At 41.9% G+C, this 26,802-nt stretch overlaps 1 protein-coding gene across 2 annotated transcripts; it reads left to right on the forward strand.

The window, feature by feature from the left end:
• The first annotated feature begins 624 nt into the window (after positions 1–624).
• Positions 625–26,802, forward strand: LOC144264019 (UPF0462 protein C4orf33 homolog). 2 transcript variants are annotated; one of them, XM_077815230.1, is made up of 6 exons: positions 625–1,927; positions 2,048–2,228; positions 12,729–12,789; positions 16,358–16,406; positions 24,866–25,065; positions 26,594–26,802. In XM_077815230.1, the coding sequence occupies exons 1-6, from the start codon at positions 1,925–1,927 to the stop codon at positions 26,679–26,681; spliced, it is 582 nt and encodes a 193-aa protein (XP_077671356.1). In that variant the 5' UTR covers positions 625–1,924; the 3' UTR covers positions 26,682–26,802. The 2 variants fall into 2 exon arrangements, with proteins under 2 accessions (XP_077671356.1, XP_077671357.1); XM_077815231.1 differs by having other exon boundaries at positions 625–2,228.

The following is a 26,802-nucleotide window of genomic DNA, read 5'->3' on the forward strand; positions in this document are numbered from 1 at the left end:
AAAATGATATATTCAGGATTTTTAGTAGCTATAGTAATACACGAACAGTACATTTGAGTATGTTGTGTATTCCACAACAGGCAAATTATTGTAAGGTATTTTAGGCTGAATATTCATAGGAATGTATAATTTGCCCTTGTCGATCATATCATCACTCCATCTAGTTTAATATCCTGTCTCTAGAATTTCCCAAACCTGCTGGTTCACCTCACTAATTGTGCATGGAAGGATTTCTTCCTGATCCCTGCTTGCACTTTGACATGTTTCAGAGTAACAGCCTTGTTAGTCTGTATTCGCAAAAAGAAAAGGAGTACTTGTGGCACCTTAGAGACTAACCAATTTATTTAATAGCTGTCATAAAATTATTCTTTCTTTTAAATGTTAGCTACAGTATCCTGCAGCTGTGAATTGCATAGGTTGACTATATGCTCTGCTAAGTAGTATTTTCTTGTTCTATAATATTTTATTATAGGCAGTTTAAGTAGTGACACCTAATGTTAAGGTTGCCAAATACTTTCAATTATTAGACCCTATTTTTAATTATTTATAACTTTCCCAAACTTTAATAGTTTGGGATGAAATATTTCATGTCAGATGTCTGCTTCCAAATGAATTTTTGAAAAATTTCAGTAAAAATATGTTTCTCAGAATAAAGTTAAGGACAAATGCATTGCTTTGCTCATATTAAAAATATTCTTGCAACTGTTTTGTTGAGAAACTATGGTGGTTCCTTGCTTTGGAGCAGAGACTAAAGATTAGATAGGGGTCACACTGTTTTTAGGGCTGTGCTTTTTGCCTCTGAAAATTTCAGTTTGCACAAGATGAGTAGAGACTCTTTAGAGTTTGGCAAATGAATTCTATGAAGATTCCACTTGTACTGAGCTTTCTAGAGTCGGAGAACTGAGGCACAGAGAGAATGTCAGAAATGTCTACTAATATTGGATGCCCAATCTGAGATGCATATAACCTGATTTTTCAGAGAATTTAGCCTTTTTAATACTTTATTTCAGTGTTTCCCAAACTTGGGATGCTGCTTGTTCAGGGAAAGCCCCAGGCGGGCCGGGCCGGTTTCTTTACCTGCTGCGTCCGCAAGTTTGGCCGATCATGGCTCCCACTGGCCGTGGTTCACTGTGCCCAGCCAATAGGGGCTGCGGGTAGCGGCATGGGCCGAGGGATGTACTGGCCACATGGTAACCTGGCAACCAAGGGGTTAATGCAGGTACTGCTAGCCAGTGGTGACTGGCAACCTCACAGCAGCTGGGAAAATAAAAGAACTGTGAAGTAGAGGGGTGGAGTGGCTGCCAGGGGAGCAAGCAAGCAACCTGGAGAAGGAAACTTGTTCCAGTAAGGTGCTGAGAAGCTGTGCAGAGACAACACCCAGACAAGGGACGACTGGATCTCCGGGCTGGAAAAGCCTATAGAAACAATGTGAGGTAGGAAGGAGTTCAGGGCACAGCAGGAGGAGTTGCTGAGGCCTGATTCTGTGGTTTTAGGGTTCTGAGCTGGAACCCAGTGAAGTGGGCAGGTCTGGTTCTCTGAGAGACTAGAGAATGGAAAGAATTTCCATACCCTTGAGCACTCAGATCAGCTGACCATGCCAACTATAAGGGGAAAACCTACATATCTCAGTGGGACTGAGGCTAACAACCTCCATGGCCCAGAATGGGGCTACCACAGAGCCGCAGGCAAGAGGAGCTGACTGACTGCCATGCCAAATCAAGTGACCACTGGTGCAATGCTCTTTCTGGCCAAAGGGGGTGCTGTTGGATTGGCACATCAGCTCACACAGCCAAATGATACTACTCCAAAAGAGAGATAATTGTTCAACCTAGCATCATCATATTTTTATGCCTTTTTAATGCATCTAATCATCATCTTTTTTCCCCCTTAAAGGATCCCATACGTTCAGAATCCATCAAAATAAATGGTAACTTTATACTGCTTTTGCTAATAAGACATTAAGGCACAGTCCCCAATACCACAGGATGGTACCCAGCATTTACTCATTTTACATTTTCTCTTTTTCCTCTTCTGTAATCTTCTGTAGTTGGAATACAGGATTACAAATACCTGGGACAGCACAGAGGTGATGCATGAGCCGGTGATCATCAGATTTGAGGCAGGTGACCAAGGATTAATAATGAAAGTGAATTCCCTATTCTTTGATGACCCTTCTGCCCCATCTGGTGAGCCAGGAAAGCCTTTTGATGGACTCTGGGATTATGAAGGTGAGTAAAATATAAATATGTACACACATGCGCGGTTATGGAGACTAGATTTCAGAATGTGGAAAAACACTAACACCTATGTAGTAATATCTTCTTGTGACTGTAAACAGCCTGAAATAGCTCTGAGAGAATTTCTCCCATTAACTCAAAGTAGTGTTGACTCTAATGGTAATTTAAATGTCAACATTCTTATTAGCTCACCGGTGATCAAATCATGCAAGAAAGGAGAGGGATGATTAAATGTTGCTGATTTTCATAATATTATGTGTCTTATTTTGTTGTCTCAAGTGAACAAAGTTTACCTTGAGTGGCGCTTGAAGAGTATTTATACCTTCCTACTCCTCCCCCACTCCCAGGATTTGACCCCCTCACAAGTACAATTTTCAAAGAAATGTATTGTGTGACTTTAGACCTCTGGAAGCTTGTTCCATAGTTGGATCTGTTCAGCTGAGAATGCTTTTTCTCCAGCTTTCATTTATTTTGTCTTGGGCTTTGTGATCTGCATTGTCCTAGAAGATCACAGTTGTCATGGTGGTTCATAAATGGAAATTTGGTCTTTAAGGAAGCTGGGACTTGGTGCATTAATTGCTTTGAAGATTAGGACTAAAGCTTTAAACTAGCAATTGAAGCTGACTGGGATACAGTAGAGGGATTTGAGAACAGGCCTGGTGAGCTTATGGTGGACTGTATTCTGGAGACGCAGCCAGCTGTATTTTGTACCAGCTGAAGCCTGTACATGGTCTTCAAGTTTGGCTTCATACACAGTGAATTTCAGAAATCCATCTACCAGGTGATGAAGGTATGGATCACTTTGGCCAGGTGTTATGTGTGGGGAAAGAATGAAGCTGGAGGTTTAAAAAAAAAGGCATTTTTAAATACTGAAGCTGCCTGGTCATCCACACTTCATGAAAAGACAGGGAGCCTATGCACCACTTTGATGAATGGGGACTTTATCTTTCAATGGAAGACTGGGAAAGTGTGTATGATCATTCTATATAGCAGCGTTTCTCAAACTGGTGTCTGTGAGGATACTCCAGGGGGTCCTTGGGCCCCACTGATCAACTCCTCCCCCTCCCTCCCAGTGCTTCCTGCACGCTGGGGAACAGCTGTTCAGTGGCTTCAGGTATGAAGGAGGCGCTGGGATGGACGCGGGGGGGGGAGCAGGGATGGGGCATGCTTGGGGGAGAGGGGAGGAATCATGTCCGGGGCCACTGGCCCTGCTGATCAACTCCTCCCCCTCCCTCCCAGTGCTTCTGCACACCAGGGAATAGCTGTTCAACGGCATACAGGAAGCACTGGGAGGGACGGGGAGGAGTGGGGACAGGGTGCTCAGGGGAGGGGGTGGAAAGAGGTGGGGAAGAGGAGGGGCAGGGGTGGGGAGGGAAGAGGTGGAGTGGGGGCAGGGCCTGGGGCTGAGCTGGGGGGTTTGTGGATCCCCAAAAAATTTTCAATCAAAATGGGAGTCCTCTAGGTTGCTAAAGTTTGAAAACCACTGCTATATAACATTTTGCCTTTCCATTGAGCACCACTTTGGTCTTGCGTGGGTTCAGCTTGCACAGCTGTTCTTACTCCAAGAGCTGATTTCTTGTAGGTGTTCTACATTTGAGTAGTGGTGGTGGCTGCATCACTTGAGGATGAGGTATATTATTGAGTTTCATCAGCATACTGTTGGCAGCTGAACCCATGGCCTCTCACTATCTCTCAGGTAGGTATTAAAAAGAAGCAGGGATAGCATGGATCCCTGTAGGACCTCACAGGTGAGGGCCTTCAGAGTGGGGGAACCATCACCACACTCTGGGCTCTTCTGGAGAGGTACAATTGGAACCACTGTAGTGCTGGTCTGTCTACTCCTGCTGTTGCATGTAGGAGCGTTAGCAGTACCTTGTGGTCCAGTTTGTCAAAAGCTATAGAGAGGTACAGCAATATTAGCCTAGAAATCTTGGCCATAAGAATGCCATCTCTTAGTATCGCCACAGCTGTCTATGTTCTGTGCCGTTGTCTGAAACTTGCTTGTGAGTCTTCCAAGGTGTTGGTTTATGTAGCATTGTTGGAGCTTGATTACTACTTTCTCAGTTATTTTGTCTAGGAATGGGAGGTTGAAAATGGGATGTTAGCTGTGAGGTTTTCAGGGTCAAGTGATGGCTTAAGTATCAAATGAACTATTGTTGCGGTTCAATGACAAGACAGCACAGAGCTTTAAGCAAGCAAGCAAGCTGGTCTGCTAACGGGCTTCTGCCTGTCAGCTTTCCACCTTCCCCTTTATTCTTTCTCTCCCCCCGCGCATTACATTCTCCAACAGATAAAAGGAATACACTGGCTTTGTTTAACATTCTTATTTACCAGTTTCTATCTACCGCATTCCTTGCTCTCGGGCCTTGAGCCCAGTCCTGGGAGGCTTCCCACGGTTCATGTCATCTGGGCGAGATTCCAAGGTTGATGCCCTTGAAAGGAGCTGTGTGTGCACAGGTCCAGCACAACACTCCGGGTGTGCCCTGAATGTTGCCAAGCGCATAAACCTTGTATGAATCCTACATCCCCTCCTTTTTTGTTTATTTGTGCTCGGCCATCTCATGGTAGCCATCAATTTGCTTTTGCAAGCCAATTAACTCCCGGACAGACGAGGTCATAACTCGTGGCGCCTGCCACGGCGGTTCTCGACAAAGCCTTAACAAAAAGGAAATACATTGCACACAGCAACAGCAAAAAATGAGCTTAAGAAGGTAAAGTGTAATTGGCCAGGCCCCAATTAGCCATGCTAGAGTACTGGGAAGAGAGGTTCGCGTAAGCAGCGAGCATCATCTCATTTCAAATTTCCTCAGGGTGTTGACATACTGGAATAAGGCATGTACCTAACAATTCTTCAGCTGCTACAAAATCAGATAAACAAAAGTGGGTAACATTTGCTATTGAAGCCAATCTTTCCCATAGGTTATATGTCATTCGGGCTCTTAACGGAGAAAGCGCTCCCGAGCCAACCCCTACAGGAAATAGCAGGCACAAAAGGAATACAATCAATACAGAATTAGCAGTAATTTGGGCAAGAATTGCCACAAACAGAGTCTCAGAAGTCTCTGGCTGTTGGTTTGCTGCCAGTCTTCGTTGAGCTGCGGCGACCAATGCTTTTACTGCTCCCCATGTCACGGGCTGGCTTGGGACGCTACGCCTCCTCCGTTTCCGTCCCGTCGTTGTCGACCCGGGAGGCACCACGCACTGCGTTCTCCTCCAAGGTCAGCTGAAACTCCGGTATGGGGTTCGATAGCCCCTGGTGCCACGCCATGCTGTTTCAGTGCTGGTCGCACACACCGGGCCGGAACCCACAACAGTCCTGCAGGGAGAGACACAGCAGCATATCCCCGATCCCAAGTGATTAGAGGTACTGGGCCCAGCCATTGCAGATCGGGCAGCTGACGGTAATAGACATGCGGTCTTTCCAGTACCTCGGATTTGTGAAAATGCCGATCCGCGGGGGTCTGCTGATCTGCGTTCAGCATTAAATTATTTAAAATAAACAAAAGGATATGCAATTGTTGCTGAATGTCTCCTAAGGTTCAGAGACGCAGCTCCCCTTGTTTTAATTGTTTGTCGAGCAAGGTTTTTAGCGTGCAATTTGCATGTTCAACAATAGCTTGGCCTGTGGAATTATAAGGGATCCCATGTTTGAGACAGACATCCCATTGGGTACAAACGATGGAGAGGGCTGTGGAGCAATAGGCTGGGGCATTATCTATTTTTATTTGGCTCGGGCGACCCATAACAGCAAAACAGGCTAGCAAATGGTGAATAACTTTGGGAGTGGCTTCCCCACACTGTGGGATCGCCCAGAGGAATCCTGAATAGGTATCAATGGAAACATGTAAAAACGAATAGGGGCGGAATTGTGGCACATGAGTGACATCCAGTTGCCACAGCTGATTCGCTGCGGTACCTCTGGGGTTAACGGCATAAAAAAAGGTAGGGGCAGCAGCGGCACAGTGGGGGCAGGAACGAACAATAGAATGTGCATGATCAGCAGGAATGTGAAACTGTTGGGCCAAAACAGAGGCAGACTGATAAAAAAAGGAATGGCTTTCAATGGGGTCAGAAAAAAGGGAATTTACCTGACCACATAACGCGCGATCAGCACGCGCATTGCCTTCAGTAAGTAGCCCAGGCAGAGGGGTATAACTGCGAATATGAGCAACAAAATAAGGAAAATTACGAGTGGTGATGAGATACTGTAAGGACAAAAACAGGCGAAGAAGGTCCGCATCGACCTGAGGGGTAATAAGGGCAAGGGGTAAATGATCAATTACCTGATAAACATAATGCGTGTCCACGATCAAATTAAAGGGACAATCAGCAAAAAATTGAAAGGCCAAAATAACAGCAGCTAGTTCCAAGGACTAGTAAAGCTCTCCAAGCGCTGTGCATGCAAATATTGTTATACAAGTGAATGAAGCGCTTTCAGCTTTTCTAGGGGGAGGGGCCACTGGTCAATCCATACGGGCTCTAAGGATTGCCATACCAATGGTAATGCGGATGGCAAGGTGGGTGAGGGAGGATTTCGGGCCATTATATATTAATATCGAGGGTAGTGTCCAGCTTTACAAGTAAGTCACGGCCCCAAATATTGAGGTGGACAGGGAGTACAAAAGGGCGGATTGTAGCAAGGGCACGGCCTCCTGGTTTAGAGACCGTGACCCAAGACAAACTTTGGCGCCCGGGTTTGCTACCCCCGATCCCCCACAACTCTTTAGAAGGAACTGTTGGACAACCGACCGGCCACTCCGGATCACGAATCACCGTAACGTCAGCTCCAGTGTCCACCAGCCCTGTAAAAGGAACATTATTTAAGAGAAGTGTTAACTGAGGTTTCGAGGGGCGGACCGACATTGTTAGAGCAACAAGTGGAGAGGACGTGTTGTGAGACAGCAACTGAGACAGCGTCGATCCAAAGCCGTTCCCGCCCCGGGCTCGATCCTCTGCGGCTGGCACCTGATAGGAGACTAAAATCAATTGTGCAATTGACCGTCCATGCGGGAGCGACTGTCGAAGATGGGTCCATACCTGAACCTTAATAACGCCGGTGTAATCGGCGTCAATGACCCCTGGGATGACAAAAAAAAACCCTGTTTCCCAGCGTGTGAGCGAGGGAGAACCAGACCCACAAATCCGGCAGGGAGAGGTCCCATCACCTGGGTAGGTATGGCGCAAACCTCCCCTGGCAACTGAAAGTCAGCATCTTCCTGCATAATCAAATCAAGCTCTGCACTTCCGGCAGTCGCCGCCTTCATGGAGTCTATGGGTTTTGAAGCAGAGGAACAGTTGTCTGAGTGGGAAACACCCCCGTTTGGCCCTGGGTTCGGGGGGAACCCATCGTGCGGTTTCCCGACCCGCTACGACACTGATTAGCCCAGTGATAGCCCTTCCGACACTTAGGGCACTTCTTTGAGGGGCAGGCGGGCGCCGTCGATGAGCGGCACTCCTGCTGAAAGTGACCCTCCTTACCACAGCGGTAACAACGCTTCCCCTCCTTCCCGCTTTTCCGCAGGGCGGCGGCCAGAACTCCAGCTTTATGTGCTTGGGTGCCGATGTTTTGGCACGCCCGCAGCATGTCTGACAGCTCTAGAATTCCAGAGGCTTGTGCAGCCTGGAGAGCACGGCGGCAATCCTCGTTCGCATTTTCAACCGCCATTTTTAACAGGATCTCCTGAGCTGCCGCAGGGTTATCCACCTGTCGGAGGATAGCCTCCTGCAATCTGTTGGTAAAATCCATAAAGGACTCTGATGCACCCTGACGGATACTGGCAAAGCTTTTGGTAGGCTTGCCTGAATCTGGGACCTTCCGGAAAGCATGTTGGGCGCAGGTGGAAATAATGGCGAAGACAGCCTGAGGGAGTTGAGACTGCATCTGAACAGTAGTAAACTGGCCCTCCCCTGCCAAATGCTCATAAATGATACCTTGCTCTCTATATACCTGGGCTTGGCATTCCGCCATCTGCCGATACTCACTAAGCCAAATAACATACTGACTGGGCCTCAGCATCATGCGCAACAGCGCCTTCCAATCTTCAGGGACCAGGGTGTACCCAGTACCTAGCCCTTCAATGAGACCACTTACATACGTGCTAGTGAGGCCGAACTCGCGAATCGCTTTCTTTACGTCTCTGATCACCGAGTAAGGCAAACTGACCCAGTTTGCAACCTGGTTGCCCTGGCCATCATCCTGCCAGGTCACCGGACAAACTAAGACCAGATCAGCCAGCTCCTCTGCTGTAATATCTGAGCGAGTCTTCGCTGCGTGAACCATTTGTTGCACCAGCGAAAGCCCCTGAGCAGATGCGGACGACCCCCCGGGGGGCCCTGGAGCATGGGGCCCCACGAGGGGATGGCGATCACACACTGGCTCCGGTGGGGAAGGCCAGGGAGGCGGTGGTAATAGAGGCACTGGGGGCGAAGCAGGGGGAGGGATGGTTGCAGGAGCGGACGGGGGTGGCGGGATCGGCAGCCCCTCTGTTGGCGCGGGAGAGGGCCTTTCCAAGGCAACACGCTGTGTCGCATCGCCAGGAGGGGGGATGGCTGCAGGAGGAGACGGGAGTGGCGAGAGCACCAGCCCCGCGAGGGAGGGCCTGTCCGAGGCGACACACTGTATCGCGTCGCGGCAGAGGTGCCAGGCATGTAGAGCCTGCACGGGCGCCCGAGGCTCCTTGTGCAATGTCTGGCCCAACCGCTCCCAGTCCGCTAGCTTAAGGGTTCCAGCTTCAGGGTACCACGGGCATTGGGCACTCACCTCCTGTAGCAGGAGAGTGAGTTCTCGAGTGGGGCAGTCGTGCTGAGCCTTACGCAGCAAATACTGTAGCTCATTGCGGTGTTGCTCTTGCACAGCAGAGAGGGAGCTTCCCATACTTACCACAATGAAAAATAGTCACCGGGATCCATGAAGCGGATGAGTGACGCGTCTGAAACCCTTGCCGGGCGAGGTGAGTGCTGAGGGCCCCACGTTTGGGCACCAGTTGTTGCGGTTCAATGGCAAGACAGCACAGAGCTTTAAGCAAGCAAACAAGCAAGCTGGTCTGCTGACGGGCTTCTGCCTGTCAGCTTTCCACCTTCCCCTTTATTCTTTCTCTCCCCCCGCGCATTACATTCTCCAACAGATAAAAGGAATACACTGGCTTTGTTTAACATTCTTATTTACCAGTTTCTATCTACCGCATTCCTTGCTCTCGGGCCTTGAGCCCAGTCCTGGGAGGCTTCCCACGGTTCATGTCATCTGGGCGAGATTCCAAGGTTGATGCCCTTGAAAGGAGCTGTGTGTGCACAGGTCCAGCACAACACTCCGGGTGTGCCCTGAATGTTGCCAAGCGCATAAACCTTGTATGAATCCTACAAACTATTAAATTTTTTCAAGAAGCTTGATAGGTATATGTCTCTGAAGGAGGCAATGACTATTTCCATTAGTAGTGGGCATCAGTCTGTTGCATTGATTGCATTGATTACACGGGGTAGAAGGCTTATTTTGCCTCCTTATTGCTGTGGTGTAGTCCTGTAAGAGTTGTTTGTGCTGCTGGTGGGTGGATTCAAAGTGTCTTTTTGTACCATGGGCATTCTAACTTTCTGCCTATGCACGACTTCTATAGTGGTTAATCTGTGAATCAAGGTGATCTTCTTGATCAAATTGGGTGAACGGGTGTGTCATATAGATTTCCTTTTGTTTAATGGCTGGTAAAATAGCTGTGCTGAACGGAATGTATATTCCATTCAGCACAGCTATTTTACCAGCCACTAAACAAAAGGAAATCTAACGCATTTCTAGCTAGATTACTTACTAAACAGAAGTTCTGAGGATATCTGAAGAGCATTCCTGATCTGTTTCCGGCAAAAGCATCGCACACACAGACAGACCCTTTGTTCCCCCCCATCTCCAGCTTTGAAAGTATCTTGTCTCCTCATTGGTCATTTTGGTCAGGTGCCAGCGAGGTTATCTTAGCTTCTTAACCCTTTACAGGTGAAAGGGTTTTGCCTCTGGCCAGGAGGGATTTTATAGTTCTGTATACAGAAAGGTGGTTACCCTTCCCTTTATATTTATGACAGAGTGGCTTGAGACAAAGGCATCAGTGGTAATGAACATCAAATGATGGTTCTGTTGTACCAACTCATCAGCGCCTTGTCCTCCTGTGCTGAGTTGCAAACCTAGAGAATTCAGGAATCTTCAGGGGTGGATCAGCATTTGGATGCTCACTGTCATTGTGGGAAGGAAGGAAGGCAATGATCTTGTCTGGACGAGGTTATGATCGTATGGAAAGTGGTATGTTGTTGTTGTCTACAATATACACTCCTAGGCTGAAGATAGGATCCAACATATGTCCATTTGCATGTCTGGATCTAGAGCAGGGGTGGGCAAATTTTTTGTCCCGAGGGCCACATCGGGGTTGCGAAACGGTATGGAGGGCCAGGTAGGGAAGGCTGTGCCTCCGCAAACAGCCTGGCCCCTGCCCCCTCCCACTTCCCGACCCCTGACTACCCCCCTCAGAACTCCCAACCCATCCAACCCTCCCTGCTCCTTGTCCCCTGACTGCCCCACCCCCATCCAACCCCCCCGCTCCCTGTCTCCTGACCGCCCCCCCCCCCGCAAACATCCACCCCATCCAACTATCTCCTGACTGCCCCCTGGGACCTCCTGCCCCTTACTCAACCCCCCATTCCCCCCGCCCCCTTACCATGCCACTCAGAGCAGCAGGACAGGCTTATTGGAAAGCATGGAAGGTGGGCAGGTATGAGCCATGCTGCCCGCATGGTGGCATAGCTGCGGAGAAGGGGAAACAGTGGGGGAGGGGCTGGGGACTAGCTTCCCCGGCCAGGAGCTCAGGGGCTGGGCAGGATGGTCCTGTGGGCTGGATGTGGCCCGCGGGCCGTAGTTTGCCCACCTCTGATCTAGAGTCTGCCTGGGAGAATCCCATGGTTTCCATGTAGACCATGAGATCAAGTACTACTGTATCATGTTCATTGTCTATATGGAGGTTGAGGTCACTGGGGACAAGGAATCTGAGGGATTCCAATACCATGCTGGACAGTAGCTCTAGAAGTTCCTCCAGGAAGTTGACAGGCTTTCCATCTGGAGGTCTGTAAATCACTAGGAGCTCTAGTTTTCTATTGTCTTTGCCTCACAGATCATTGGGATGCACTCAAATGTTTTTGTTTGGTAGGTGTAATGTCTTCTGCAGCCGAGGTTGGAAGGGAACAGAACTATCTCAATGACTCCTCCTCCTTTTTCTGGTGCATTGTAGGATGTGCCTCAAAATGATCAGTTGTGTCAAGATATGAAAAATATTTAGTTTGTTAACAAATTAAGAGTCTCTGAGTTAAAATATTATGCTCTGTATGTACGAGAAGAATTGCTAAAATTAATCCTATAAAATAAACAGTTATATTTAGGAGCAACTGGACGACAGATGAACCTAAAACGTGTTTTGGAATATTAATTTTCTAGAAGTCTAAGAAGGTTTGCAGTTAAAATTACTTAAATATGTATACACATGCTGGCTGAAGCTGATTGAAAAAGAAACTATTTTTTGAGAAACTTTGAAATCTTCTATTTTGCAAGGTTTTAAAGGTTTTTTTTTTTGTTTGTGAATGTCTCTGCGTCAGGTTTTTTTAAATCAAAATTGCATTTGAAATTGAACACTTTCATTTACTGAACATTACTGAACATGAACTTTTCATTTGCATCTTACAAACATTTCTATTTAACATAAATTATGTTTTTAGTTAGGAAAAAAAGTTGATGATGATTTTTGATAATAAAGTTGATTAAAAATATCCCAAAAAGTTTTGAGAAAAGGAACGTTCTGAAGATGTCAACAATTTGTAAATAAAACTTCATTTTTAAATACGGCAATTTTTCCTCAAGAAAACTTTTTTGTAAAAAATGTTGCCCAGCTCTAACAGTAGCATTCTTTCATATTTTGGATTGCTTACCCATTACAAAGTGCAATGCTGCAATGCAGAAACAAAAGTGTGTTTATCAGGCAGGAGAAGACTAGTTCAGAACAATCAGAATTTTCACTAAAAGGTCAAGCGAAACCTTTTAGAATCCTGGTAAACCTTTATTTAAAGGCTTCTTTTGGTGGCAGGTTTCTTTAAGGGTAAGGTCAAAGCAGACCAGTCTACCCTATTCCTTCAATACCAAATCTGTCCTCTTCCAAATATATCAGTGTTTAACTACACAATATGCCTAGAGATCCCACCACAGACAGTATTTGTATTTGTCACGTGAGAAAAATAATCATATTATGAATATGTGAGTGTATCACATTATTGAGACAATCTTTCCATCCTCACAACTCTGCAATGCCCGAAACATCTTAAAGATGAATAAAAGAATAATTTAGAGGACATGTGGTTTATCTGTGAAGACTGAGACTATCCCATGGATATAATCACAGGCAGTGATTATGGTATTCACTTTTCCTAAGTACAAACTTTCTTAATTCTTGGAATTGTTTGTTTTTGGTTTTTTTACAGTTGTTGAATCCTTTTTTCTGAGTAGTGAGACTAAAGACTATCTCGAAGTGGAACTTTGCCCGTAAGTTTTGATTTGTAATACTGATGATGCATTGTTGATGTTTCTCCTCTAAATCCTTGTTCTTTGTAACCTTTATGTTCAGAGGTATTGCTGATTTTTTTCTTTTTTTGTTTTTTGTAAGTGGCATACTGTACATTGACGTTGGGGGTGTTAGTTTCAGGCATTAACTATTTTTTAATGAAACCAGTTTATATACGGGTGTAACTTATGACGGGGAGAACTGGAGGCCTGAGTGTGAGTGAGGGGAATATGGAGGTGCTGCACTTGGAGAGGAACAGTCAGCGGCTAGATGAACATAAGATGACAAGTCAGGACTGGTGCTGCAGTAGGGCTTGTGGGGTGGGTAGCGAAAGCTAGCTTGAGTAGTTAAAACTTTATTCCAATTTTACACCCTTCTTGATAATTCTATTTGAAGTACATTGCTGTCCCAGCTCTTACATATATCTTACTGTGCATATTATGTGGACCTCAACATTCTAGGTTTTTAATTTGTTTGCAACCTTGGATCTTGTAAAAGGACTCCCCCGCTGCACTCCCAACATCACCTCCGCTCTTAGTAACACAGATAAAGAACAGAGAAAACTTTACGCAGGCAGCAGCTTGGCCATAGTATGAATAAACCTGGAAGGATTTCCCTCCCCACCGCCATTGTTTTATGCTGCAGAGAATTCCAGCAGCTTTATGCCTTAAATTAGGCATACAAAGAATGCTAATTACACAGGAAAAGCTCCAGTCCATAGGTAATGAGAAATTATTGAAAAGGAAATGCAGTGATATAAAAAGGAGTTTAAATATCTTAATGTTTTCCAGAGCTTGGTAGCTAAAGCTGGTCGGGAACTCTTTGACAATTTTTTTGATTAGAAAATGCAAATTTATTGAAACGAAAACTTTTTTCAGACCATATTGGGTATGATGAGAGTTTCTCAGGTCCAGGACAGGGGCAGGGGAGAAAGAGAGAGATCCCAAAACAGCTCAGTGGTTAGGGAACATATCTAGCCTCTAACCACTCAGAGAATCTAGGGCCTCTCTATCTCAGCAAAAAATAAACCTTGGTTTTGCTCTGCATCAGAATGGAACCAAATGTCAAAACCTCAACATTTTTCTCAAAATGGAATTCTTGTTTTCCAGCCAGTTCTAGTGACAGCTATTTTATCAAATTTTTCTCATCCATGGGCCCAGAGATCTTTGGATTCTTTTGCCCCCATAACCCATAAACCTGAGAGACTAAAGACTCAGAATGTTAGTTCATCCATGAAAGCTCTTGGCTTGTCACTCAAAGATTATCTTTATTAATTAGAAAAATTGTCTGCTCCATTTACACTTAATGAAACATATCCTGTATTCCTTCCCACGTATGGAAAACTGCTTCTGAGTCACAGCAAATGTGTAATCACTTATTTTTTAAATTTAAAAAATGTGAAGATTTATATAAACTATTAATAGTACTGCTCTTGAAATGAGGCATTTATATACACTGCATAATGACGGGTTTATTTAGAACTCTTACTGCTTGTGGCTTGGCAGCCAGCTGTAATCTGACTAATTAATTCTGGTCATAAATGTGGGGTTGTTTATTTAAAAAAAAATTCAGCGGCTAAGTGCAATATTTAATTGTTTGTTACTAGAAAAAATAATGCTAGTACTACCTGTTTCTTGCGGGGTGCTAATTATGGTTTTGATGTATCTTAGCACGTGCCATATTACAAATTAAAATAATGAATAGGGAATGGAGAGATTACCACATTAGAAGTCGGGCAAGAGACTCAGATGTTATCAGAAGCCACCAGATTGATACTTAGGCAGCTCATAATTGCATCTAGACCCTGAAGATGCTGTGTATCATGGTGATCTATTTATTTTTATTGGCTTTATATGTAACATATGGAGATTCTTGGTAAAAACTTAACCACTCCACTGCTTACAGACCTACAATTAACTTTCAGCAACAAGTCAAGGACCATGTGTTCCTATGTGTTTGTAGGTTTTTTGAATTTTTTTTTTTTTTTTGCAGGTTCAAATGATCAAAAGTCTTATATTAAAAATTTTAATTTTTCTGAGACATCATATAGATTTAAACCACAAGAGACACTGGCATTAAGCTTTCTTAAAAACACATAATGTAGGACAAAAATCAGGGGGATGAAATGGCGAAAGCTAAGAATGTTAGTCTGAGGTGGGTTAACCCAACTGCTGCTGCCTCTTCGCCATTTTTCCAAAAGTGAGCATTCTTGAGTTGCATGCACATGCACATTTCATCTGTCTTTAAGCATACATTTTTCAATTCATGACTATGAGATGGTCACGCATGATGAGCAGTAACTTACTCCAGAAATATTCCCCTTGGAATCAGTGGGGCTATTGGTGGCACTATGCAGCGTAAGTAAGAGTGTGCAAATTTGGACCTTAATGAAAACAATCTACTCTAGATGTCCAGTTCGCAAATTTCAAGTTCCATTCCTAAGTTCGTTAATTCAAACCTCTGTTGTTATTTCCAGAGTACCCAGATAGAAATATGCCTTGTATGCCATTTTACTTATTTCAATAATGTATATATTTTTAAAAATCACATAAAATCTTCAATCCTAATTCTGAAAATTTTGGGCCTGATTCTGTGAGTTGCTGAGTACCTTCTGCAGGTTGCCACGCACCCTCAAATTTCATGGGGTTCTCTTGCGTGAACTGAGGGTGCTCAGTGTCTCACAGGTTCAGGGCCCATTATTGTAAATGAAACACTGCAAATATTGTATCAAATCCATAGAGGCACAGCATTTTAAAAAGCATACAATATGCTGCAAGTTGTCACCACATTTGGATCAAGCTGTATTATTAACTGTGGGTCTCTACACAACTAACTAGAACATATTAATTAAAATATATATAATTATTGAAAGATCAAGCAATCATACATTCTTCATGTTTACAGAGAAGGGGGAGTTTGTTTACTGAGTTTGTAAACAGAGGTTTGAGTAAATGGAAGTTATTTATTTAACACTGACATAAATGATAAAGATATATCTCTCTCTATGTGAAACAAGATGTTACATTGATTGTGGGCTGGTAGGATGTTGAAATCTCACTATCTTTGGGGCACTTGTTTCTAGAATTCATCACAGATTATGTACAATGTGATGAACATTATTTAAATGAATCCAAGCAGCTGGTCTTTAAATTGATTTTCCTATGTAGTAATTAACTTCTGATGTAGCAAAAAAGTTAGATGATGAAGTTTTGATTTATTCTCTTTGTCTAGACATAACTTAAATTTGGGTACCATTTTAATTTGAACTGATTACTGTTGTAATCTATTCTAATGGGGATAAAATAGACCACTGCCTTTAAAGTGTGTGAATGCATATGTTTGTCACTTCCATTACCAGTGGGAATTAGGATTGATCAGTCAACTTGACTGAAGTCTTCAGGGAACAAGCTTCTGACTAGTTGAAGATGAGATTAGATGTTAAATTAAATTCTTCAATATTTTACAAGGGAGGACTCTGAGCTAGTTATGGAATTTGTTTTGACATTATAACTGAAATTCTCTTTTTTTCTCATGTTTATCTTTGGCTAGGCATGGACAACATCTTGTATTATTGCTCTCTGGAGGAAACTGTTTTGAAGTGAGTAATGTTCCGCAGAAATATTTAACAATGAAATGAAAACCAAAACCAGCTTTGTTTGTTTTTTTTTAAGTACTTGTTATAGTGTTTTCCCTTGTACTCAGTTGCTTGTAATAGCTGTTCAGAAAATAAGATTTCTTTCATCACTAATTTTGCTATTTTTCCACTTGGCAATATTATTATTTTTGATCTTTGTGTTTTAAGGAGCACAAATGAACAAGAGTCTTTTATTTATTACTTTATTTACTCTGACCTCCGTGATGTCAGAAAAGTTCCAGGGACAGGGATTTTAGGGCTTGATTCTGCAAGGTACCTCCTGCATGGTACCATTTCTCCTCACCTCTGAATGATGTATCTCACAGAAGGGACTCTTAGCACCTTACTGGTCAGGAATTAGCTTGTGTTCCCTCTGCAGGCTGGTTTTATAGCTTAGAACAAAGATTCTCAAACTGTTTCACAGGATGGACCATATATTATTAGTAAGGTTAAGATTTTTGTCACAGTTATTTTTAGTAAACGTCAGGGACAGGTCACGGGCAACAAACAAAAATTCATGGAGTCCGTGACCTGTCCCTGACGTTTACTAAAAATAACTGTGCAAGCCGCGTGGCAGAGGTGTACAGTCTTGGCTGTGGCCCCTGCTGCAGGGCAGGAGTACATGGCCCCGGCTCTGGCCCTGCTGCAAGCATTGGGGCAGGAGTGCACGGCCCCAGCTGCGGCCCCAATGGCAGGGCTATGTGGGGAGCATAGCCCCAGTTCCAGCCCTGGCTTCAGCTGTGGACAGCTGAAGCTGAAGAAGTCACAGAGGTCCAGTGAAGTCACGGAATCCATGACTGCCGTGACCTCTGTGACTAAATTGTAGCCTTAATTATTAGTGAATTTGTTTTGTGGACTATCCTTCACTCCCCACCTTTCCAGTTCATAATCTTTAAACTACAGCTATTATCTACATAGCGAGTATTGTTAGAGAAGTATTGAATGCATTTTTAGTGGTCTCCAATGCACTATAGTATTTGGAAACAAACAGGAGATCCAACAGCAAGTGACCAGCCAGCTTTCCACAGACTACCAGTAAGTGTTCTGTGGCCTACAGATTGGAAATCTTTGACATAGAACATAAAATATTGTGAACTAAATGCTCAAAACTAGGTGCCTAGGTTGTTATTGCAGAAATAGGCACACATGAGTGAAGATAGTGAAGATTTACATAATTTACCTGTTTTCAGCTGTGTGAAAAAGTGAGGTACAGATCCTGACCCTAGCTGTGCACTCACACAAGGGAACAAGTGGGCCTGCAGTAACCGTTGATTCACCTGTGCCTGCTGCTCATAGTGTGAAAGAAAGAGCAACTACCACCAAGATGCTATTCCTCTTCCTGTAAAGGGGAGTGGATAATTGGTTAGCAGGGTCTGGGAGTGGGCAGAGTCTTGGTTCTGCCCCTTCAATGTGTTGGCCAGCACATCTGAGATGGCACACAGAGGAAAGTGAGCTGCTCCAGAGAAAGGGATGGTGCAGTTTACTTGTCCGCTAGAGGAAGGGGGAAGCAAGGAAAAGAACTGAAATATTCCTGGGGAAGATTATTAGGGGAGGATTGTAAGATTACTGTCTACCCCTGAATATTGATGGTTTTCCTTTAAATGTTTGCAATGGAAAAGTCTGTTCAGGTGATCCTGAAAAGAAAAGAGAAATTGAGTTTGTTCAGTATTTTACTCTTTATGGTGTATAGAGAAGACCTAGAAGTGTTGCTTTATTTTTAATATTTTTCCTGCTGTTTTTAACCTTAGAAATATTAAAGTCTAACCTTCTCTAGTGTTAAGAAAATAGGAAAACAGGAGCTGCTATACTTGTTCTGACCAATAGTCTGTCTAGTCTAGTATCCTGGCCATGACAGTGGCCACATCATAGTTATTCTGTGATCAACCAATACACCCTGATCTTTCCCCGCCTCTGTCTCGTCCAACTGATAAATCCCCAGTTTATAGCAAAAATTCTTGTTGTTAGTTCCTAAGTGCATGACCTTGCACTTTGTACTATTAAATTTCATCTCTTTCTGTCTTCTTAATTTTAAAGAGGTGTTGTTGATAAACTTGTGGGGTAGCTCAAAGTGTATTAGGAGCTCCCTTAGCCGCTAGATGAATTGACAGGTGTGCTGAATCTTTTTTCCAGTTGATATAAGGTAATATAGGGCGAGTTAATGAATAGGAACAAAATACAAATTATTTTTAACAACCTGAATAAAGACCTCTTCCCATCTCAATTAATCAGGTTTACTGAGCTATCACAATAATGGGTCCAGTACAAAATAGATGGGTAAGATACATGCTCCAATGTCTGAATGCTATCAGTTTACCAGTGCTTTTCCCTCCCACCCCCGCCAGCTTGTACTGAAAAACCAAACAAACTCACAACCTTCCAGACTTTCAGTTTCTTTATGAAATATAAAGAAAATGATACAAAGCTATATCTTTCCATTGCAGATAATCTTTAAAGGAGATTTAGACTCTTATTTAGGTGCTTATATGGGAGCTGAACACTTTTGAAAATCTGTCTCTCATAGACTAGTTTTGATTGGTTCATTTCAGAAAGGACCACTGTAACATTTCCAGACTTCCTTAAGCTCAGGAAGTGCATATTGTATAGGGATATGATGTTCATATTCTACATTATATTTTAATTTGTTTTTTACTACTTTGTGGTGGCTGAAAAAGAAATACAATAAAAACAATAGTTAAAATATGTTTTAAAAAAGGAAAAATCCCTAAGGCTCTTTTCTGAAAATGAAAACATTTAAAAAATTACTATAAAATATGTTTTCTCACTGTACAGGATTTTTTACAATGAGAATAAAATAATGTTATTTCTCAATATAAGTCCTAGGAAAATGCAAAATGGTGTTCATTTTACCCCTGTTGCTCACTTTGCCAACTATTTCACTTCATGGTAGGGCTCTGTCTGAGGAATACTAGCTTCAAGATTAAATACAGGTCATTTGTTTTTAAAAACGATTTAAAAAAATTTAGAATAATCATGGTAAAATAATTTCTGTAATATCTTTTAAAAATTAATGGATTTTCACTTCTTTTGTTTTTTACTGACAGGTTTGCAAATTGCAATCGCTGCTCTCTTTATCCTCTTCCCCTGCTGTTTTTTTTTTCTTGGTGGTAATCAGGGATAAAGTAAAATTTACTATCATTTGTGTTACTGCCTGTAACATAAATCATAGTAATAGTACAGTTTATTTGAGTAATACCTGTATGCCTGCTAATCAGTTGTAAATTGGTTCCATGGATGTAACTATCAAATTAATAATAAAAAAAATTCACCACTAGACACATTCTTACATCCAAATTTCAGTTACACTATGTAAGCGACTGAGGTCACTTGAGACCTTTTATTTCTTTTTATTAATATTTAAATACTGAGCAGTCCAATATCACTTGAAATCCTTGTGTTGCACATATACTTTTACTGTTGGCTCACAGTGTCAGTTAACTGAACATTGCACTTAAGGCTTCTGTTGAGTTGAACAGGATTTCTGTCTTGCATGAAATCTTTGGCAGATGGATTTTGTAAGGTCAATACACTGTAGTAATGATGTTTGATTTAGCATGAGGCTCTGTATCTTTGTGAGAATTCATCAGAAAATGTTCACCTCCTGTATTGACAAAGGATTTTTAAGGTGAGTAAAGTGCAATTTTAAAAAGTGTTCTTGTAGTTAAAGTCCCAGTCCTGCTCTTGTTGAAATAAATGGCAAAACTCCCAGATCTTGCCCTGGGGAATGAAATATGGCTAATATTTAAGCAGTGATGGCTGATGGGTTATTGACCAGCTGAGTGAGGAGCCTTAACGTTCATGTAGCCCCTTGTCTCCTGCAACTGGTGTTTCACTTCCAGGAAATGACCAGTCCAGAGATTGCTATTGTAAAAAGGGACTCTGTCAACATAAAAATCACATGTATGTTGTTACAGACCTGTTACAGGTATTCTAACACCTAAGATTACTATAAATGAGGCTAAAGAGAGAGTGAGACTTGTTTTGTTTTGTCGGATTGTTTATTGTGTACATACTTGACCTGTATAATCAGTTTCGTTGTTTCCCCTGTAGAGTCAGATAGTTCATCAGATCATCCAGTTATGTTTGGGTCTTTCACAGGGTAACAGGGGAGAGAGAAATTTCAAAACCAAGGGTATGAATTTTAAACCATAAACACTGACTGTAGGACTCAGATGGATGTTGTACGTGAAACTACGTTTAACTGATGTTCAATTTGATAGTGTTCCTTTACTTATGAACATTTAAAAATGTGAGGGGGTGGGGAAATAAAGAAATTACTTTTTCATGTTTTGAAAAATTTAACTGAACAGCATATTGCTATGCTTATAGTCTCCTGTTTACAATACTGGTCTTTTCCCAGCAGTGAGAAACAAACTACTTTGATTTTAGGAACAAGTGGTTCTGTTTGTTTGAAGAGGAAAAGTCACTGGGCTTGAGATTCCTTGACATACAATGGCATATATCAGAAGTAACTCCACTGAAGTCAAGGGAGTTACACCAGTGCAAGAGTAATCAGATTATGGCCTATTTATTCTTCCTCACGTCACGTCATCTTAAAGGACAAGATGAACATCCAAAGACAGAACATAATTTGACTTAATTCCCTGCTCTGTAAAGACTAGTCCAATAAACAAAAGAATAGTATTGCATTCTCTACAGTCCATTAGTTTGCAATATACAATGGCATGTATAGAAATCTGGACTGCGTAGTAGCAAACTTAAAACATATTTCTTTTTCAAATACCAATGTCAGGTTGATTTAAAATCCACTATAGTCATGGAATCATAGTTCAATTTCTGTACAATGCAGGCATACCAGGAAATGATGCAATGGAAATATAAAGAGTTATGATTATTTTTCAACACAATTCAATATATTTTCTTTTCATTGACTTGGCTCAGTCGGTTGTAATTGAGGATAATGTATTCTGAAAAATCTTCTTTACTGACAAAAATTACTTCAGAGCATCAAAATATCTTGACCTTTTGTTATTGTGTTCTTTTAAGGAATCAATGCAGGGATTCATTCTCTCTGCATCAGAGTCAGTGACCACATGAATGAGCATGGCTAGTTCCACAATATCAGTCATAGCAATAGATTTCTCAATTGCCAATGAGTAATACCCACAAATGGTAATATTCTCAGAAAAGAGAAAAAACAAATTCTCATAGAGCCCTGTGTACTTCAGTGTAAATGAAAAATACTCCCAACAAACCTATTTTAAGGCAGTGTTAAGCAGAGAATATTACACATACAAAGGACAGGAAATTTCAGAGTAACATTTTTTCACATATGTACATTATATTAGCACCTTTTATTACATGGTCACACAATTTATCGTTAAAGGTATGGCTGACTTAATTTATCAGCAGCCCTCCTTGCCACCCACCCCTCTGTATGTGTTCCAAGGTCCTTTCCTGCAGTTACTTCCCAATGGGTCTTTATTTTGACAAGAATGTGATAGTTCTCTACTCCTTTAGTAGCTAAGCCAGATTCTACACTATGACTGCCAATTTGTAGGCTTCCTGTCCACCAAATTCTATTATTCTTGTGTTGTGGACATGGCTCAAGAGGCAAGGTGTAGGGGTAAGTGTAATACCCAAAAGGCCTACCAATGACACAGCCATGGGAAGTAGTGAAAAGGTTTGCCAGAAGCTGGGAATGGGTGACAGGGGATGAATAACTTGATGATTACCTGTTTTGTTCATTCCCTCTGGGGGACCTGGCATTGGCTACTGTCAGAAGACAGGATACGGGCTAGATGAACCTTTGGTCTGACCCCATACAGTCTTTCTTATGTTCTTATGGCTGCATGGCTATTGGTCTTCAAATTGTACATGGAGGTCAGAGTGATTTTTCATCAGTACCTCTGATGGCTGCTACTGTCACCAGAAAAAATCTGGGCAGCCCCTGATAGGGTTAATAGGATTATATAGAAATTACAGTAAAAACCTACAGAATTCAATAGAGAAGGATATCCTGTCTATAGACTTTTGAAATATCCTATATAATTTTACAGGAGAACATAATTTTCTATTGTATTCTGTAAAGTGGTCAAAAATTTGAAGCTTTCTGTAGAAATGATTGAACTTTTCAAAAAGAATAAGTAAAACTCTGATGCATACAGTGTTGAATCCTGAAAGTCATTCAAATGATTAATCATCAAGTCAAGGAGTCTCCTGATTTTTGAAAAATCTAGTTATTTGAGAAACTGAACTGAAGATTTTAAAAGCGGAAGGGCTGCCTGTCAAGTTGAAGGAGAATTTGCTTTGGTTGTAATTAATGGGTTTACTTGTAATCTTTCAGCAATAATCAGGGGGACAATAGATATACTGTGTTCCACAAACTCTTTTTTCTTAGACTTTCATCCAATTTCAACTACAGTCACTGTTCTCCTTAGCTTTTAAAGATTTTTAGCTTAAATTTGAATGGGAGCTGGCTTTAACCTCACTCTGTACCTTTCCATAATAAGAGTGAGTATAACCCTGCTTTAGCAAGCCGTTAGCTACTGACTATTTTGAATGGTAACAGTCTGTGCCTTGCATAATGTATAAATCCAAGAATACATGCACGCACACACAAATGTGTTACCACTTTATTAGACCATTGTACAGGTGATGAGTAGAAAAGTTGAAAGTAGTATTGTCCAGAAAGAGTGTTGAATGATCTGCAGAGAAGGGCTGCACTCTTTGGAGGGTATATAAACTTGCTATGTAATACCCAAAAGACCTAGCAATGACACAGCCATGGGAAGTAGTGAAAAAGTTTTCAACCTACAGTATCATTAAAAACAATTAAAAGATAATACACTATCGGTGTCCCACTGAAAAGGGGTTTGTGAACCTGTTTCACAATCGTTGTCACTTTAGAACAGATGTCCCCAAACTTGGGTCCCCGGAGCACTGGCTGGTGGTCTGTGGAGAGCTTGCTGGGTGTATTGTGCTGGCTTCTTTACATTTTCAGCTTCCAAATTGTATTAAAATATAACTAAAAATACTTTGCTTTACTTCCTAATGTTACTTTTCCACATAAGTGGTTGCTGTAGTTGTCAGAGATCTATGTTTCTCAAAATGTGAGGGAAGTGTTTTGTGCCATCTCAGATAGGAGGGAAGTGGTCTGTGGGAATGAGAATAGCAGGGGAATTGGGATTTGGAGGTGAAATGGTACAATTTGTGTGTTAGAATATAGTTCACCTCCCTCTAAAAATGTTTGCTAACCCCTGCCTTAGAATATATATATAGTACATTTTTGAGGAATTCATTCTTTTGGCTCTGATTTTATTTTATTTTCTAGTCTTCAGAATAAGGAACCTGAGTTCCAAATTGTCATCTTCATCTCCACAGGCAGAGGAAATAATAAATAAAATAAATCCATGGATCTCTGCCATGGAGAGGAGTGTAAGTGGAGAGTGCTGTTTCTGTGGCATTGTCCTCTTGCCTCTTCCCCTTCCTCCATGGGACTTGGGAACTGCACATGGGAAGGGCGGGGCCAGGGTTAGAAACAGGTGGAAGTAGGGGCGAGGCATTCCCCATGCATCACTTCTTCACCAACCCTATAGAAATTCTATATCAGTTTTTATATATACCTCCTTTACATGGTAGACTGAAGGGAGACCCTGGCGTTCTGGGGAAAATGTCGTGGAACAGACCAGGGCAGCACTATTCCATTAGAACTATGCAGCCGTGTAACCCGAGTGAGGCAGTACAGCTGGGACCCTGGAAATATTTTGATAGCACATGGACAGCACCACTCACCCAGGGATTCTGCCTCAATATTAAAATATAAATACACTTTTTCATCTGTGCATCCTTCAAGAAATGAGGTTATACGGTCCTGCAGGGATTGATTATTGAGGATTAGATTAGCAGAATCTGTTCTCCTTATCAAAAGCATTACATTCCTTCTGAAGTGCATTATTAACGTTACAGCTTGGAGAAAGAAAATAGGTAGTCAATTAAAATGACACCAACTAATCAATGTCAATTTCTGTGACAGAATTCAGTTGTGTTTTGTATTACAACACCTGCACTTGTATCTACTTGTAAAAGTAATACCCAAGAATTCTGTTCCATATACAGTTGCATTGTTTGCTGCATGAACATATCTTCAGCTGTCTTTGTTTTCATTATTCTAAAATTTACATGTCAAATTCATTACTAGAAAGAGATAAAATAATCCATATATTATGGATAAACAATTATGAAATAGTAATTGATATTTTAATGGAAATACTAACAGACTCTTAAATCTAATGTCATTTATAAGTATTCCCTATTATCTAGATCATTAAAAAACACACTCATGTTTGTCTGAAGGTGCCTTAGTTCAACATGTTTAGTGATATTAATTTTATATTTAAATAACAAGGATGTCATTTTGATTTTTTTTTTAATCCTGTGTAAAGAAAGGGCTCGACTTGATATTTAAGGCAGACATAAACTGGAACAAATGGAATGGCACAGCACTTATTCCTTGGAGGTATTTCCCACCTGGTGTTGACAAGATGAATTCCTATGCCATCCATGGGTCTGGAATTGGAAGAACATATGAGGCACTTTATCCAATACCTAGAGAGGATATTGAACCAGGACAGGGGCCTAATTTGTGAGTACAAAATCAGTATCTTATTTATGCTTGTTTTCTCTTTTGTCTGTGACGACTAATACAGCAAATTTGGGAAATCCTTCCTACTGCAGTGTAATGTGGTGAAAAATACTTTCAGCGTGACACAGCTAGGAATTATGAAACTGCCTTTTGGGTCTCAATCCAAAGCTCCCTGAAGTCTGGAAATGGAAGTCCTTTCATTTACTTTAATAGGGTTTAGATGAAACTCCTAGAGCAGAGGCAGACTGTAATCTGAAAAAATACGTTTCAGCTGATGAGAATACAGAACTTCCTTTTTTAAAAGTGTTTTTCATTCACAATTATGAGAAATGTATATACTAGAGGAAATATAATACCGTGACATACAAACAAACTGTAGAGAGCATATTCCACTAGTTCTTCCCTGTTCATTAATGGATCCAATTCAAGGTTCCAGTACTAATTTACAAAGCCCTGGTTGAACAAAGCACCTAAGCAGGTGCTTGATTTTAAGCACAAAAAGTCCCTTCAAAGTCTCCATTGGCGTTTTTGTCCCAGATGGGTCATGATCTTTTTAAAATTATGGGCTGGATTTGCAGCTCTGCTCTGGCTGCTTTGCGCTGTTCTGGATGCAAAGCGGACATAAAGTCATTTGTTCCAGTATGTGAGGATTCCCCCTATGCAGGGAAATAGGTAGAATAGAACTACTATATAAGCTCCTACTCCACCCTCTCTCCTGACCCCAGAGCAGGACAGAGCTATGCTGTCCCTAAACTTCAGCAATCTTTGCCAAAAAGATTTCTTATGGTGTCTTTACATTGTAGCTGGGGAGCAAGCCTCTCAGCCCAGGTAGATAGGGCTTCAGCTGCCATGCTAAAAATAGTTGTGTGGACATTGTAGCTCTGATGGAGACTCAGCCTAGCCACCCAACTCCTAGGCTTGCTCCCAGCTGCAGTGTAGACATAGTCTTAGAGCCAGAGGTAGCTGGATATAAGTTAGAGGGAGCAGCCTTTGAATGAGTTAATTCTTTTTGGCTTTGTCAGCCAAATGACCTTTAAGTTTTTGGTCACAATTTTGTGTGCTAAATTATTTGTGGACACAAATGATAGTTTTTTTTATATCTATTTGATTTGTGAGAGCAAAAGCAGCATTTGTGTCCTCAGTAATTTGACCTTGAAATACTATTTCAGTTGGCATAGTTAAAATATTGACATTTACTGCTTGCAGGAGTTACAATGACTAGAGCATTTGTCATGTTTTCTGTTCAAAAGAGAGGGAATCCCATAAATAGAGCTGTGAAAGTGAATTCTGAACTGCAATAACTGTCAAGATTTTAATAGCATCTACTATATTTACCCCCAGAAATGATTATGTGCACAAAAGTATAGGGTCCAATGATTGTGTGTGGTGTTCTGAGTGCAGATTTTGGTTCCAGCTCACCTTTGAAGCAAACTGTTCATTTTGAAGTGTATTATTAAAGTGAGTATTGAAACTTGTATTCTTTACTTACAAGTTTTTTTTTTTTTTTATGCCTGTTTCTCACCAATAGCCATCGTCTGGAGTATTTCAAAAAATTCAGTCTAAAGTGGATTATGGGAGAGAACTGGGAGCAACCTGCATCAGACCTATGGAAATAGCTTAATCAGTGTCTACAATCAAGTAACTCTCTAAATCACAAACACAGTTATTAGAAAACAAAACAAAACAAACCCAAACAAAACACCCTAACCCCCAAATTATTTAAAAGTATATTTTCAA

The sequence above is a fragment of the Eretmochelys imbricata genome, chromosome 4 (genome assembly GCF_965152235.1).
Source record: "Eretmochelys imbricata isolate rEreImb1 chromosome 4, rEreImb1.hap1, whole genome shotgun sequence".
In the NCBI taxonomy this organism is placed as follows: Eukaryota; Metazoa; Chordata; order Testudines; family Cheloniidae; genus Eretmochelys; species Eretmochelys imbricata.

Bases quoted from the DNA above. Each gene is read 5' to 3' on its own strand.
- LOC144264019 (XM_077815230.1), top strand. The intron at 2,229-12,728 runs GTGAGTAAAATA...GTTTTTTTACAG, and splicing joins TGGACTCTGGGATTATGAAG to TTGTTGAATCCTTTTTTCTG. The intron at 12,790-16,357 runs GTAAGTTTTGAT...ATCTTTGGCTAG, and splicing joins CTCGAAGTGGAACTTTGCCC to GCATGGACAACATCTTGTAT.